The sequence below is a fragment of the Bombina bombina genome, chromosome 6, assembly GCF_027579735.1.
Source record: "Bombina bombina isolate aBomBom1 chromosome 6, aBomBom1.pri, whole genome shotgun sequence".
Lineage (NCBI taxonomy): Eukaryota > Metazoa > Chordata > Amphibia > Anura > Bombinatoridae > Bombina > Bombina bombina.
In genome coordinates this window covers 735,027,422-735,045,488 of record NC_069504.1, presented here as the reverse complement: position 1 = coordinate 735,045,488, position 18,067 = coordinate 735,027,422, and the positions used below count along the sequence as shown (strand labels likewise).

General features: G+C 38.4%; 1 protein-coding gene across 2 annotated transcripts in view; it reads left to right on the top strand.

The window, feature by feature from the left end:
- The window catches only part of PHYHIP (phytanoyl-CoA 2-hydroxylase interacting protein), a 345,321-nt gene that overhangs the window by 289,909 nt on the left and 37,345 nt on the right, over positions 1–18,067 (top strand). For both annotated transcript variants that reach the window (XM_053717962.1, XM_053717963.1), the window contains one exon: positions 6,603–6,720. In XM_053717962.1, the coding sequence (XP_053573937.1) occupies positions 6,603–6,720 (118 nt within the window). The remainder of the gene's footprint in view (positions 1–6,602; positions 6,721–18,067) is intronic.

The following is an 18,067-nucleotide window of genomic DNA, read 5'->3' as shown; positions in this document are numbered from 1 at the left end:
CGGCAGATTAGGGGTTAATAAGTGTAAGGTTAGGGGTGTTTAGACTCGGGGTTCATGTTAGGGTGTTAGGTGTAGACTTAGAGAGTGTTTCCCCATAGGAAACAATGGGGCTGCTTTAGGAGCTGAACTCTGCTTTTTTGCAGGTGTTAGGTTTTTTTTGCAGCCAGCTCAGCCCCATTGTTTCCTATGGGGATATCGTGCACAAGCACGTTTTTCAAGCTTACCGCTACCGTAGGCAACGCTCGTATTGAGAGTTGAAGTGGAGCTAAATTATGCTCAACGCTCACTTTTCTGAGGCTAACGCAGCCATTCAGACAACTCTAAATACCAGCGTTGTCTTAAGCATGCGCTGGAAAAAAAGCAGCGTTAGCACCGCAGGTCTTTACCAACAAAACTCTAAATCCAGGCGTAAGATTACAAAAAAAAATATGAAATTATCCAAAATAATAAAAATTGCACCTTATCTAATAGCTCTATAAAAACAAAAAGCCTACATTTTTCAAATCAGCCAATAGGATGAGAGCTACTGAAATTGTATTGGCTGATTTGAACAGCCAATAGGATTTCAGTAGTTCTCATCCTATTGGCTGATTTAAAAATGTCAGCCTATAGGAAATTCAACGTACTCCATATTTAAATGAGTATCTTACATTTAAGCTTCAGTGTACGGCGGTGACCGTATGAAGAGGATCCTCCCCGCAAGATGTCTGCGCTCCGGCAAAGATGCTCCATGTCTCCATAGCTCTGCGACACCGGGATAAAAAAAAGAAGATGCCCCCACGATAGATTAAGATGTCCTGCCTGGATAAAGACTTCTCGCCACCTGGATGAAGATGGATGTCTGGACTTTAGTAACCATGAGTAGATTTTCTGGGGTCAGTGTTAGTTTTTTTTTTTTTTGTTTTTTTAAGATTAGGGATGGGCAGTAAAAGAACTGAACGCCCTTTTAAGGACAATGCATATACAAATGCCCCTTTAGAGGCAATAGGTAGCTTAGGATTTTTTTAGACTTAGGTTTTTTATTTTGGGGGGTTGGTTGGGTGGGGTTTTATTTTATTTTATTAGAATAGTTATGTTAGGTTAATTTATAGTTTAATCCTATTTGTTTTATTTCACAGGTACGTTTTTATTTATTTTAAGATAGTTATATTGTAACTTTTAGTTTAAAGTTAGGGGATGTTAGGTTTAGGGGTAAATAGTTTAATTTAGTGTTTTGCGATGTGGGGGGCCGGCGGTTTAGGGGTTAATAGCTTTATTTTATTAGTTACAATGTGGGGGGCTGGCGGTTTAGTGGTTAATAGGTTTAGTTTATTAGTTGCTATGTGGGGGGCTGGCAGTTAAGGGGTTAATCGGTCTATTTTAGTGTTTGTGATGTGGGTGGGCGGCAGATTAGGGGGTTAATAGGTGTAATATACTATTTGTGATGCGGGAGGGTGGCAGTTTATGGTTGTTAGTGTACCTTGTAACATTTTAGTTATGAGTTTTGTGAAAAAATTTTGTTTTGCAAAATCCATAGCTACTGGTCTCAGATTGCAGAATGGTTCACTGAGGTATAGGCTCAACCGCAAGCATTTTAGCCAGAACCCACAACCTGTAATACGGCGCTATAAATAATCCCGCACTCAAACGTCATTTTTTGTGTGAGTGCAGAATTGAGAGTTGCATAAAGGTTAAAATGCATGTGGTATAGCTATACCTCTGCGACTTGTAATATACGTTACCTGCCATTTCACGCTCAATGGCCAATTTTGCAGCGGTATAGCCGTACCGCACCGTAACGCAAAACTTGTAATCTAGTCGATAGTAACTAGAAACTGTTTGAAGGAGGGCTAATGAAATAGTATATGGTTGGAAACTAAAATTGCAAGGAAATAATTCCATGACCTTAATGTATATAGCTTATAGGAAAAAACTGTTTAATATGACCCTGGGGAGGTCTCCCTATGGGTGATGGGGGAAACCAGACGTGGATTCCTTGCCCAGTCTGCTTAAAGGAATATGGCTGCACCTCACTGAGGAGGCCCATAGGAGGCCAAAACGATTGTCTGGGGTTGTCATGTTCCTTGTTCAGAGAAGAATTGCCTAGAATTTCAGGGGCGGAACTGACTTTATTTGGTGGGATCAGACTGATATACTTTAGGAAAGTTTTCCTCTGGGAAAAGCACACTGGTCTAAAAGAGGCTGCTCCTGGGTGGTAAATCACCATAGAACTTCTTCTGAGTCATGGTTGGAAAGTAAATTTGGAAAAGTGTTCTCATGTACCTCAGGTAAGTTTTCTGGGAGTGATTATAGATTCTGTGGTTATGAGGATTTTCCTTACAGATCAGTGGAAGACCAAATTTGAGTCAGCATGTTGGTGTCTGCAATCTACCCTCTATCCCTCAGTAGCTCAGGGTATGGAGGTAGTGGGGCTCATGGTGGCAGCATCAGACACTATGCGATTTGCTCACTTTCATTTGTCGCCTCTACAGTTGCGCATGCTAAAGCAATGGAATTGGAGATAATTTAAATGTATCTCAGGTGATAAATCTGGATTCTGTCACTATGGACTCTCTATCTTGGTGGCTGGTGTCTGAGCCAGTAGTGCAGGGAATGAGCTTCCTTTATCCATCCTGGGAAATAATAACTACTGATGCATGTCTCTCAGGGTGGAGAGTGGTTTGGGGCTCCAGGAGAGTTCAGACAGCATGGTCCATTCAGGAGGCGTCTCTACTTATAAACATTCTGGAACTCAGAGCCATCTTCAATGCACTTATAGCATGGCCTTAGCTGAGTTCCATCTGTTCTATTCAATTTCAGTCAGACAACGTCACGGCAGTGGCGTATGTCAACCAACAAGGGGGAGGCTCACAGTTCATTGGCGATGAAGGAGGTGACTCACATTCTGAACTGGGCAGAAAGTCACCAATGTCTAATCTCTGCAATTCTGCAAGTCGACAGACTCCTCACTCTAGTGAATGGTCTACCAATCAGGAGATATTCAACCAGATTGTTTCAATATGGGGATATCCAGAGATAGATCTCATGGTGTCATGTCTCAATTTCAAGATTCCGAGGTACCATTAGTTTTAGCGCTGCGGAACCTGTTGGCGCTCTACAAATACCTGATAATAATAATAAAAAAAAAAGGTACGGATCTCAGTCACGGGACCCTCACTTGGAGGTAGTGGATGCTTTGGCAGTTTCCTGGGGTTATCGTCTGGTGTATCTTTTTTCTTTGATGGTACTACTTTCTCAAGTTGTGGCGAAGATCAAACTGGAGAGGGTTTCAGCAATTTATTTTGAAAGCTCCTGCGTAACCACGCAGGACTTGGTATGCAGATCTCATAATGTTGTCTGCTCCTCCGTGGTGTCTTCCTCAAAGGGTGGACCTTCTAGCTCAATGTCCGTTCTTTTACCAAAACCTAGATTCTCTGAGGCTGCCTGCTTGGAGATTGAACAGCTATTTCTGTCTCAGAGAGGATTTTTTAAGTTTGTGAATGACACTCATGTCCTGGTGCGTAAACCTTTTAACCAGGCGTATTTATCATAAGGTGTGGAAGGTTTACCTGTCTTGGTGTGCTGAACGTGGGTTTTCTTGGCACAAGGTGAGAATTCCACATTCTCTTCAGTTCCTTCTGGAGGGACTTGACAAGGGTCTCTTGTCCAGTTCTTTTAAGGGCCAGATTTCGGCTATATCTGTTTTGTTACATAAAAAGTTGGCACAGTTGCCCGATGTTCAATCCTTTGTTCAGGCTCTGGTTAGAACCAGACCAGTATTCAAGCCAATTGCTCCTCCATGGAGTCTTAATCTTGTTCTTAAAGTTTTGCAGTATATTCCATTTGAACCTATGCATTTCCTAGATATTAAGTTACTTTCCTGGAAAGTTTTATTCTCTTATGCCCGTAGAGTTTCTGAGTTGTTGGCTCTCCAGTGTGACCCCCCCCCTTATCTATTTTTTCACCAGGATAAGGTGGTTTTGAGGACTTAAACAGGTTTCCTGCATAAGGTTTCGACTGATAACATAAATCAGGAGATTGTGGTGCCGTCTTTATGTCCTAAACCTTAGATGTGGTAAGGGCATTAAAGTTTTACCTTCATGTTACTAAAGATTTTTGCCAGTCACAAAGCTTGTTTGTTGTAAGCGCAAGGGTCAGAATGCGACTGATACTTTCTTGTCTTCTTGGTTTAGGAATCTTACTCGGATGGCTTACATGGAGGCAGGTCTTCAGCCCCCGGCACGTATCACTACCCATTCCACCCACTCTGTATCTACGTCTTTGGCTTTCAAGAATGAGGCATTGGTAGAACAGATCGGCTAAGCTGCTTCTCTTCATACGTTCATTACATTTTACCAGTTTGATGTTTTTGCCTCTGCAGAGGCTTTTTCTGACAGAAAGGTTCTTCAGGCGATAGAGACTAGTATTTAGGTAGTTGCCTTGCCTATTATTCCAACCCTTTCTTTTTTATTGTGGACTCCACAGCTTTGGTATAGATTCTGATTTGTAAGAATATGATTTTGTGGACTCTCACTTCCATTGGAAAGAAAACTAAATTTATTCTTACCTGATAAATTCTTTTCTGCCTTAGTAGTTAGAGTTCACGTACCCTCCCCATTTTATTGTGATTTGCGGCAGTTCAAGTTTTTCACCTCTACCCATTGTATCTCACTTACTTTTCCCTATCCTCCGATATAAACTACTGGTAGGATAGGGGATGTATGAGGGATAGTTGAATGCTTTAATTGGGGTGTCTTTGCCTCTTCCTGGTGGCCATGTGATGTGTTTCCCATTTGTAAAAATAGAATTTCATGGACTCACTACTAAGAAAGAAAAGAATTTATCAGGTAATGATATATTTAGTTTTCTTCCACACTTAAACTCAACTCTCCAATGAGGCCTTCCCAATCCCTCCCCACTCCAATCTACTTTAAAGTCTCAGTTAGACGTATCCACCTAAGTTTCCAACCACATTAGCCTCCCTACTCTGCAAGTCCTTACAATGGCTCACCATATGTTTTAGAATCTAGTTTAAAATACATATAAAGCTTTAAACAACCTTATAGTCAACTCTAGCTCCTTACTTATCGCCAAACCACACCCTCTCAAACTGTCCTTTTTGATCAACCTGTGACCTTTGTTAGTCCTCTCCCATCATTACTACTTCTCTTTCGCCCCTCCAAGAATTCTCACATGCAGCTTCTCCTCTCTGGAACTCTTTACCCTGCTTAATTAGCCTCCTTCTTTGCATAACTTTAAGCCCTCTTTGAAAAATCACCTATTTAGAGGCTTATCATTTCTTCTGTGACATTTCCTTTTATTCCTAACTTACAAAATAAATTATGAGCTGCCTTGTATAACTGCTGTGGCTACAATGTATGTGACAAGCTACTTAACATTTTATGCCTCCTCACCCTTAAATCTGAAGACTGTAAGCTCATTGGAGCAGGGCACTCCTCCTCTTGTATTTAGTCTGCTCAGTGTTTCTATATCTCTAATTCTTGTGACTGAAAAGGCTCAAGTAAATATCTTTGGAACCTTGTACCTATTCTCAATGAATATTGATGGTTTCTGAGTTAGCCAAAGGATACCTTTTTGTTTTAGTTAACATAACTGATCATTGTTATTTTCTGCTAAAATTGATCTATAACCCTTCAAATTAAAAGGACACTGAACCCAAATTGTTTTCTTTCGGGATTCATTTAGATCATACAATTTTAAGAGACTTTCCAATTTACTCCTATTATCAATTTTTCTTCGTTCTCTTGCTATCTTTATTTGAAAAAGAAGGCATCTAAGCTAAGGAGCCAGACAATTTTTGGTCCAGTACGCTGGACAGCACTTTTTTATTGGTGGATGAATTTATCCACCAATCAGCAAGAACAACGCAGGTTGTTCACCAAAAATGGGCCAGCATCTAAATTTACATTCTTGCTTTTCAAATAAAGATACCAATAGAATGAAGAAAATTTGATAATAGGGGTAAACAAGAAAGTTGCTTAAAATTGCATGCTCTATCTGCATCCGAAAGAAAACATTTGGGTTCAGTGTCCCTTTAATCATTTGAATCTGCAGTTATGACATTGAAATATATAGCAAGTACTGTATGTTGACTGTTGATTGTTATGACCCCTTAACAGTAATTTATATAGTGGTAAAATTGTGCTTTCTTCTGAATCAACCAGTCTATTTAAATTAACATGAAACGCAAAAAAAATATTTCATGGTTCAGGTAGAGCCCACAAATTTAAACAATTTTCCAACTTATTTTGTTATCAAATTTGCTCTGTTGTCTTAGTATTAAGTGAGCCAGCAAGAGGAATATATGTGCAGCCACCAATCAGCTGCTAGCTCTTAGTAGTCCAAGAGAATGAAGCTAATTAGAAAGTAGATTTAAACTGGAAAGTTGTATAAAACTGCATGGATTGCCAAAATTTAATTTTGACATTACTGTCCCTTTAATTCCTCAAAATAATCCGTTAATCTTTGATTTTAAGAGTTAGTTAAAATTGCATTTCCCTATTTACTATAGTTTTATATGGATTTTTAAGATACAAGTGTGGATTTAGAATACAAATGAGGTTTTCTGATAATAATTGGAATGATGATTATATTCCTGGCAGCTTATGCAATGGAGCAGGTGAGACAGCTACAGGAAAAGGCAGAGGGGATCGCTGGACGCATGTTACCATTGAAGGTCTTTTATAGAAACCAAACTGCAGAATATTTTCAAAATGTCAGGTATGTAAAACATTCTTCAGCCAATTATAACTTTCCCAAATCAATGATCTAATTCCCCACATTCCTATCTAATCCCTTATGTGCATGTTATTAGGCCAAAATCACATGCATATGTAAACTTTTGATCAGGGTCATTTGGGTAGTTTCTGTTGTCATTATGATTTAAAAAGAGTAAACACAGTTGATTGATAATAAATAGCTTCAGCCAAACACCAACAATGAGTGAAAGAAAAGTTTTTGTGTTATTCAGATTCTCTGAAAAATGGCCAAGAAATGGCCAAGGGTATGTAAACTTATGAGCACAACTGTTTATATATATATATATATATATATATATATATATATATTTATTAAAATTATGGGGGGAGATAAAAAACTGAAATTAAAATCCTCCATGTCTCAAAATTAAATCAATGTAAATATTTGCATAGGAAATTAGTACATCTAGGCAAGTATCCCCGCTTGCTTTCCCCCAGAAATTCTTAATATACAATGTTTCCAATGCACAAGAGAATTGTGGGTAAGATATGCAAATTAGATATGCAAATTCTCAGTTTTTTTTCTTCAAAAATACTGTTTTGACACAGCGATCCTTTTAAACAGGAATATCAAGACACGTGTTAAATTTAATTGAGCTCGAGCGAACGCATTTACTTTTCAACGCATGCTATTTTCATTGAAATTAACCCCTTATCTCTTGTGTGGAACAGTTAGCGCACCACTCGTAATCTAGCCCTAAATAGGTTCTGGGAAAAACACTGCCTCACATTATTTATGCATATTTTATTACTTCAATTCTCTTTATATCTTGAAAAAATATTCTGACAATTTTTAGTCGCCATTCCAGTCTATTAAAGTTTGCCATGAAAGGACTTTTATTTTTAACGTGGGTATTTAAAACTTTTTATTTTTAACGTGGGTATTTTAAACTTTTTATGTGGCATAATTTGATACGTGACTGAATTACTTATGTGAGATAAATGTAACATGTTTTCTTATACTCCTTAATATGGCAATTTTGCATAAATTGAAGAGCAGTAAGCTTATTTTAAGCTGATCACATTTTCTTGTGAAGATGGGACCTGCACTACACAACTTAATGAGTTGGGTTTGAGTATGTGCAAAAAATGTTTGCTTCTCAATGTTTACAGAAATCTCTGAGAGCCCTATATAGGATATAAGCAGCAGATTATTTTTAAGACACGGAGAATCCTCAAAACTCTGTTGATTCCAAGTAGACTGAGGACTAAAAGAGGAATGAATAACCAGGTGAACCAGGGAGGAAATTGGCTATTAAAATGGAAGGCTATATTAAAATGTGCAAAACCCAGATGTAATATGTGTCAGCATATTAATAGGTCCTCCAGTTTTTCTTACTCAGATGCCTCAGAAACATTTGAGATCAACTTTAAGAGCAATTGTGGTTCAACATTTGTGGTATACCTTTTAGAATGTGGGTGTGGCCTGTTATATGTTGGCCGTACAAAACGTAAAATTAGACGTAGGGTGAATGAAAACATATATAACATAAAGGAAAAACTCACCAAATATACGGCTAGATTACGAGTCTTGCGTTAGGGTTAAAAAGCAGCATTGAGAGGTCCCAACGCAGCTTTTTAACGCCCGCTGGTATTACGAGTCTGGCAGGAGAGGGTGTACCGCTCACTTTTCTTCCGCGATTTGAGCTTACCGCAAATCCCCTTACGTAAATTGCGTATCCTATCTTTTTAATGGGACTTGCCTAATGCCGGTATTACGAGTCTTGGAAGAAGTGAGCGGTAGACCCTCTCCTGTCAAGACTCCTACTGCATTTAAAAGTCAGTAGTTAAGAGTTTTATGGGCTAACGCCGTAACATAAAACTCTTAACTAAAGTGCTAAAAAGTACACTAACACCCATAAACTACCTGTTAACCCCTAAACCGAGGCCCCCCCACATCGCAAACAGTTAACTAAAGTTTTTAACCCCTAATCTGCCGTCCCTAACATCGCCGACACCTACCTACATTTATTAACCCCTAATCTGCTTCCCCCAACGTCGCCGCTACTATATTAAATTTATTTATCCCTAAACCTAAGTCTAAACCTTAGTGTAACCCCCCATAACTAAATATAATTTAAATAAAATGAAATAAAATTACTACAATTAAATAAATTATTCCTATTTAAAACTAAATACTTACCTATAAAATAAACCATAAGATAGCTACAATATAACTAATAGTTACATTTGTATCTATCTTAGGGTTTATATTAATTTTACAGGCAACTTTGTTTTTATTTTAACTAGGTACGATAGTTATTAAATAGTTATTAACTATTTAATAACTACCTAGTGAAAATAAGTACAAATATACCTGTAAAATAAATACCTAAGTTACAATTACACCTAACACTACACTATCATTAAATTAATAACCTAAACTAACTACAATTAAATACAATTAAATTAAATAAACTAAAGTACGAAAAAAAACACTAAATTACAGAAAATAATAAAATGATTACAAGAATTTTAAACTAATTACACCTAATCTAATCCCCCTAATAAAATAAAAAAGCCCCCCAAAATAATACAATTCCCTACCCTATACTAAATTACAAATAGCCCTTAAAAGGGCCTTTTGCGGGGCATTGCCCCAAAGTAATCGGCTCTTTTACCTGTAAAAAAAAAATACAATACCCCCCAACATTAAAACCCACCACACACCCAACCCTACTCTAAAACCCACCCAATCCCCCCTTAATAAAACCTAACACTAACCCCTTGAAGATCACCCTACCTTGAGCCGTGTTCAACCAGCCGGGCACAAGTGATCCTCCAGAGGGGCAGAAGTCTTCATCCGATCCGGCCAGAAGAGGACCTCCAGATGAGCAGAAGTCTTCATTCAGGCAGCATCTTCTATCTTCATCCATCCGGAGCGGATCGGGTCCATCTTGAAGCCAGCCGACGCGGAGCATCCTCTTCTTCCAATGACTCTCGACGAATGAAGGTTCCTTTAAATGACGTCATCCAAGATGGCGTCCCTTGAATTCCGATTGGCTGATAGGATTCTATCAGCCAATCGGAATTTAGGTAGAAAAAATCCTATTGGCTGATTGGATCAGCCAATAGGATTGAGCTTGCATTCTATTGGCTGTTCCAATCAGCCAATCAAGGTAGGGTGATCTTCACGGGGGTAGTGTTAGGTTTTATTAAGGGGGGATTGGGTGGGTTTTAGAGTAGGGTTGGGTGTGTGGGTGGTGGGTTTTAATGTTGGGGGGGTATTGTTTTTTTTTTTTACAGGTAAAAGAGCTGATTACTTTGGGGCAATGCCCCGCAAAAGGCCCTTTTAAGGGCTATTTGTAATTTAGTATAGGGTAGGGAATTATATTATTTTGGGGGGCTTTTTTATTTTATTAGGGGGATTAGATTAGGTGTAATTAGTTTAAAATTCTTGTAATTATTTTTTTATTTTCTGTAATTTAGTGGGGGTTTTTTCCGTACTTTAGTTTATTTAATTTAATTGTATTTAATTGTAGTTAATTGTAGTTAGTTTAGGTAATTAATTTAATGATAGTGTAGTGTTAGATGTAATTGTAACTTAGGTTAGGATTTATTTTACAGGTAAATTTGTCTTTATTTTAACTAGGAAGTTATTAAATAGTTAATAACTATTTAATAACTATTCTACCTAGTTAAAATAAATACAAAGTTGCCTGTAAAATAAATATAAACCCTAAGATAGATACAAATGTAACTATTAGTTATATTGTAGCTATCTTATGGTTTATTTTATAGGTAAGTATTTAGTTTTAAATATGAATAATTTATTTAATTGTAGTTATTTTATTTAGATTTATTTAAATTATATTTAAGTTAGGGGGGTGTTAGACTTAGGTTTAGGGGTTAATAAATTTAATATAGTATCGGTGACGATGGGGGCGGCAGATTAGGGGTTAATAAGTGTAGTTAAGTTGCGGCGACTTTTGGGGGGGCAGATTAGGGGTTAATAAATATAATGTAGGTGGCGGCGATGTTGAGGGCAGCAGATTAGGGGTTCATAAGTATAATGTAGGTGGCGGCGGTGTCCGGAGTGGCAGATTAGGGGTTAATAATATAATGTAGGTGGCGACGATGTCGGGGACGGCAGATTGGGGTTAATAAGTGTAATATTAGGGGTGTTTAGACTCGGGTTCATGTTAGGGTGTTAGGTGTAGACATAAAATGTATTTCCCTATAGGAATCAATGGGGCTGCGTTAGAAGCTGAACTCTGCTTTTTTGCAGGTGTTAGGTTTTTTCCAGCTGAATCTGCCCCATTGTTTTTTATGGGGAAATCGTGCACAAGCCCGTTTAGCCAGCTTACCGCTACCGTAAGCAACGCTGGTATTGAGGTGAGATGTAGAGCTAAATTTTGCTCTATGCTAACCTTTTTGCGGCTAACACCAGGTTTAAAAAAACCTGTAATACCAGTCTTAAGGGAGCGGTGAAAAAAAAAGGCTCGTTAGCAACGCACCCCTGTTACCGCAAAACTCGTAATCTCGGTGCAAGTGTCCCTAAACATTTTTTGGAATACCATAATAGTAATCCTGTCTCTTTAAAGGTACAAATCATAGACTGGGTTCCACCAACTAAACACAATAGGCTATTAGAATTTAGGAGGTTAGAAACACCTGAAGTGCGGAATGAAAAATCTCCATTAACGCAATCCCATTGATGTCTATGGGGGAAAAAAAGTTATGTTTAAACACCCCAACATAAACCCCGTCTAAACACCCCTAATCTGCCACCACGACATTGGGGGCACCTAAATAAAGTTATTAACCCCTAATCTGCCGCTCCCGATGTCGCTGACACTAATAAAAGTTTTTAACCCCTAATCCACCAATACCGACATTGCAGCCACTATAATAAAGCTATTAACCCCTAATCCGCTGCTCCCCGACATCGCCGTTACTATAATAAAGCTAATAACCCCTAATCTGCCGCTCCCCGACATTGCCGACACTATAATAAAGCTATTAACCCCTAAACCTCCGGCCTCCCACATCGCTGCCACTAAATAAACCTATTAACCACTAAACCTCCGGCCTCCCACATCGCTACCACTAAATAAATCTATTAACCCCTGAACCGCTGGCCCCCCACATTGCCGCTACTAAATAAACCTATTAACCCCTAAACTGCCAGCCCCCATGTCGCAAAACACTAAATTAAACTATTAACCCCTAAACCACCCCCCTAACTTTAAATTAAAATTACAATATAACTATCTTAAAATAAATAAAAACTTAACTGTGAAATAAAAGAAGTTTAAACTATAAATTAACCTAACATAACTATTCTAATACATTTAAAAAAAAAATAAAAAAATCAAAATTACAAATTAAAAAAAAACTAACACTTCTAAAATCTAAAATTACAAAAAATACTCGTAACACTAAATTACGAAAAAACTATATTTATACTTGCCTGATAAATTTCTTTCTTTCTGGATATGGAGAGTCCACAACGTCATTCAATTACTAGTGGGAATATCATTCCTGGCCAGCAGGAGGAGGCAAAGAGCAGCTGTTAAGTTTCACTCCCCTACCCATAATCCCCAGTCATTCGACCGAAGGGAAATGGAAAAGGAATAACACAAAGGTGTAGAGGTGCTTGAGGTTTAGTAAAAAATAATTGACTTAATAAAGGGTGGGGTCGTGGACTCTCCATATCCGGAAAGAAAGAAATTTATCGGGCAAGCATAAAAAAAAATGTCATTCCTAAGATATGGAGAGTTCACTATGTCATTCAATTACTAGTGGGAACCAATACCCAAGCTAGAGGACACTAAATGAACAGGGAGGGAGAACAAGGCAGGCAGACCTAAACAGAAGGTAACACCACTTGAAGAACCTTTCCCAAAAGAGGCCTCAGTCAAGACAAAAGTATCAAATTTGGAAAAAGTATGCAGAGAGGACCAAGTTTCAGCCTTGCAAATCTGTTCCACAGAAGCTTCATTTTTAAAAGCCCAAGAAGAGGAGACAGCCCCAGTGGAATGAGCTGTAATTCTCTCAGGAGGCTGCTGTCCAGCAGTCTCATAAGCAAAACGAATTATACTTCTCAACCAGAGGGAAAGAGAAATAGCAGTAGCCTTTTGACCCTTACGCTTTCCTGAGAAACAAACACATAGGGCAGAAGACTGGCAAAAATCCTTAGTCCAACCAAAGTTGTGCAACAGACGTTCTTTATGAGAAGGAGGATTGGGACAGAGGACGAACAACAATTTCCTGATTAATATTTCTGTCCAAAACCACTTTAGAAAGAAAAGGTAAGGCGAATCACACTGCAAAGCTGAGAGCTCCAAAACGCTCAGAGCAGAAGAGCTAGCAATAAGAAACAAAACCTTTAAAGATAGCAACTTAATATCTATAGAATGCATTGGCTCAAACAGAGCCTGCTGCAAAACTTTAAGAACAAGATTAAAGGGACAGTTTACTCAAAAATTTTCTCCCCTTTAATTTGTTCCCAATGATCCACTTTACCTGCTGGAGTGTATTAAATTGTTTACAAGTAGCTCCTTTACCCTTATATTGGCATTTGAAATTGTTGATTTAGCATGTGGTATCCCCACCTATTCTGAAAGTTTGTGGCCGCGCGTACCAGCTATAGATAAGCTTTGTAAACACAGCCAGCTGAAGAAATTACACTCCCAGTGCGATATAGCAGAGATAAGGTAATAAAATGTTGATTTTTCCATTGTTCTCTCAAAGTAATGGTGATTGTTTTAAGGACAGATATAAGATAAAGAAGCAGGTATATTTGCACAATGTGATACAGTAATGAGATCGGATTATACCTACAAGCTCAACCCATTTTATTAGGTTGTGGCTTTAAAACACAAAATCAGAGTTTTAATATACACAAATAAGCCTTAAAAAGCTAATTTTCATACATTTTTTACTCTGCAGTTGGTAAAAAAAGCAATTGTAAACACATTAAGGGAAAAACTATTTTACAGTATACTGTCCCTTTAAGGCTCCAAGGAGGAGCAACAGGTTTAAACACAGGCCTGATTCTGACCAGGGTCTGACAAAAAGATTGAATATCTGGCACAGCCGCCAGATGCTTGTGTAATGCAGAAATCTGACCTTTCAGAGAACTGAATGACAACCCTTTCTCCAGACCCTCCTGGAGAAAAGACAAGATTCTAGGAATCCTGACCCTACTCCAAGAGTAGCCCTTAGATTCACACCAATAAAAGTATTTATGCCATACCTTATGGTAAATTTTTTGAGTAACAGGCTTGCGAGCCTGGATCATGGTCTCAATGACCGACTCATAAAATCCACGCTTAGACAGAACTAAGCATTAAAACTCCAAGCAGTCAGCTTCAGAGAAACGAGATTTGGATGGAGGAATGGACCCTGAGTTAGAAGGTCCTTCCTCAGAGGCAACCGCCAAGTTGGCTGAGAAGACATCTTCACTAGGTCTGCATACCAGATCCTGCGAGGCCATGCAGGAGCTATTAGAATTAGCGATGCTCTCTTCTGTTTGATACGACCAATAACTCATGGAAGGAGTGCAAACGGAGGAAACAGGTATGCTAGACCGAAATCCCAAGGAACCACCAGAGCATCTATCAGAGTGGCCTGAGGATCTCTTGACCTCGAACCGTACCTTGGAAGCTTGGCGTTCTGCCGAGATGCCATCAGATCCAACTCCAGCACCCCCCATTTGAGGGTTAACCTGGAGAACACCTCCAGATTGAGAGCCCACTCCCTGGGATGAAATATCTGTCTGCTCAGGAAATTCGCTTCCCAGTTGTCCACTCGGAATGTAGATGGCAGATAGAAATGCCAAGGATATGTAAACTTATGAGCACAACTGTTTATATATATATACACACACACACATACATATACATATACACACATACATATACACATATACATATACATCTTTAGATATTATAAAGCCCTTAGCATGCCTTTTTTTTGTAACATCTGACATCTCCTATCTTATTTTTATTAGATAGTGTTATTATGAGTCTAACTGTACTTTTAAATGTTATTTTAATGTTTTTGTGCAACTTTTTAGTGGAGCATAACAGTTAACCAGAACTATCAAGACACGTGTTAAATTTAATTGAGCTCGAGCAAACGCATTTACTTTTCAAGAGAGCAATTGTGGTTCAACATTTGTGGTATATCTTTTAGAATGTCGGTGTGGCCTGTTATATGTTGGCCGTACAAAACGTAAAATTAGACTTAGGGTGAATGAAAACATATATAACATAAAGGAAAAACTCACCAAATATACGGCTAGATTACGAGTCTTGCGTTAGGGTTAAAAAGCAGCATTGAGAGGTCCCAACGCTGCTTTTTAACGCCCGCTGGTATTACGAGTCTGGCAGGAGAGGGTGTACCGCTCACTTTTCTTCCGCGATTTGAGCTTACTGCAAATCCCCTTACGTAAATTGCGTATCCTATCTTTTTAATGGGACTTGCCTAATGCCGGTATTACGAGTCTTGGAAGAAGTGAGCGGTAGACCCTCTCCTGTCAAGACTCCTACCGCATTTAAATGTCAGTAGTTAAGAGTTTTATGGGCTAACGCCGTAACATAAAACTCTTAACTAAAGTGCTAAAAAGTACACTAACACCCATAAACTACCTGTTGACCCCTAAACCGAGGCCCTCCCCCACATCGCAAACAGTTAACTAAAGTTTTTAACCCCTAATCTGCCGACCGGACATCGCCTCCACATTAATAAATATATTAACCCCTAAACCCCCGCACTCCCACCTTGCAAACACTAGTTACATTTTATTAACCCCTAATCTGCTGTCCCAAACATCGCCGACACCTACCTACATTTATTAACCCCTAATCTGCTGCCCCCAACGTCGCCGCTACTATATTAAATTTATTTATCCCTAAACCTAAGTCTAAACCTTAGTGTAACCCCCCATAACTAAATATAATTTAAATAAAATGAAATAAAATTACTACAATTAAATAAATTATTCCTATTTAAAACTAAATACTTACCTATAAAATAAACCATAAGATAGCTACAATATAACTAATAGTTACATTTGTATCTATCTTAGGGTTTATATTTATTTTACAGGCAACTTTGTATTTATTTTAACTAGGTACGATAGTTATTAAATAGTTATTAACTATTTAATAACTACCTAGTGAAAATAAGTACAAATATACCTGTAAAATAAATCATAACCTAAGTTACAATTACACCTAACACTACACTATCATTACATTAATAACCTAAACTAACTACAATTAAATACAATTAAATTAAATAAACTAAAGTATGAAAAAAAATAATTACAAGAATTTTAAACTAATTACACCTAATCTAATCCCCCTAATAAAATAAAAAAGCCCCCCAAAATAATAAAATCCCTACCCTATACTAAATTACAAATAGCCCTTAAAAGGGCCTTTTGCGGGGCATTGCCCCAAAGTAATCAGCTCTTTTACCTGTAAAAAAAAAATACAATTCCCCCCAACATTAAAACCCACCACCCATTGCATCAGCCAATAGGATTTATTCTACCTTAATTCCGATTGGCTGATAGAATCCTATCAGCCAATCGGAATCCAAGGGACACCATTGGATGACGTCATTTAAAGGAACCTTCATTTGTCGGGAGTCGTCGGAAGAAGAGGATGCTCCGCATCGGCTGGCTTCAAGATGGACCCACTCCGCTCTGGATGGATGAAGATAGAAGATGCCGTCTGGATGAAGACTTCTGCTCGTCTGGAGGTCCTCTTCTGGCCGGATCGGATGAAGACTTTTGCCCCTCTGGAGGACCACTTGTGCCCGGCTGGGTGAAGACGGCTCAAGGTAGGGTGATCTTCAAGGGGGTAGTGTTAGGTTTTATTAAGGGGGGATTGGGTGGGTTTTAGAGTAGGGTTGGGTGTGTGGGTGGTGGGTTTTAATGTTGGGGGGTATTGTTTTGTTTTTTTACGGAAAAACCCCCCACTAAATTACAGAAAATAAAAAAATAATTACAAGAATTTTAAACTAATTTCACCTACCTAATTCCCTACCCTATACTAAATTACAAATAGCCCTTAAAAGGGCCTTTTGTGGGGCATTGCCCCAAAGTAATCAGCTCTTTTACCTGTAAAAAAACAAAACAATACCCCCCAACATTAAAACCCACCACCCACACACCCAACCCTACTCTAAAACCCACCCAATCCCCCCTTAATAAAACCTAACACTACCCCCTTGAAGATCACCCTACCTTGAGCCGTCTTCACCCAGCCGGGCACAAGTGGTCCTCCAGAGGGGCAAAAGTCTTCATCCGATCCGGCCAGAAGAGGACCTCCAGACGAGCAGAAGTCTTCATCCAGACGGCATCTTCTATCTTCATCCATCCAGAGCGGAGTGGGTCCATCTTGAAGCCAGCCGATGCGGAGCATCCTCTTCTTCCGACGACTCCCGACAAATGAAGGTTCCTTTAAATGACGTCATCCAATGGTGTCCCTTGGATTCCGATTGGCTGATAGGATTCTATCAGCCAATCGGAATTAAGGTAGAATAAATCCTATTGGCTGATGCAATGGGTGGTGGGTTTTAATGTTGGGGGGAATTGTATTTTTTTTTTACAGGTAAAAGAGCTGATTACTTTGGGGCAATGCCCCACAAAAGGCCCTTTTAAGGGCTATTTGTAATTTAGTATAGGGTAGGGAATTAGGTAGGTGTAATTAGTTTAAAATTCTTGTAATTATTTTTTTATTTTCTGTAATTTAGTGGGGGTTTTTTCCGTACTTTAGTTTATTTAATTTAATTGTATTTAATTGTAGTTAATTGTAGTTAGTTTAGGTAATTAATTTAATGATAGTGTAGTGTTAGGTGTAATTGTTAGGATTTATTTTACAGGTAACTAGGAAGTTATTAAATAGTTAATAACTATTTAATAACTATTCTACCTAGTTAAAATAAATACAAAGTTGCCTGTAAAATAAATATATCCCTAAGATAGATACAAATGTAACTATTAGTTATATTGTAGCTATCTTATAGTTTATTTTATAGGTAAGTATTTAGTTTTAAATAGGAATAATTTATTTAATTGTAGTTATATTATTTAGATTTATTTAAATTATATTTAAGTTAGGGGGGTGTTATACTTAGGTTTAGGGGTTAATAAATTTAATATAGTAGCGGCGACGATGGGGCGGCAGATTAGGGGTTTATAAGTGTAGTTAAGTTGCGGCGACTTTGGGGGGGGGCAGATTAGGGGTTAATAAATATAATGTAGGTGGCGGCGATGTTGGGGGCAGCAGATTAGGGGTTCATAAGTATAATGTAGGTGGCGGCGGTGTCCGGAGCGGCAGATTAGGGGT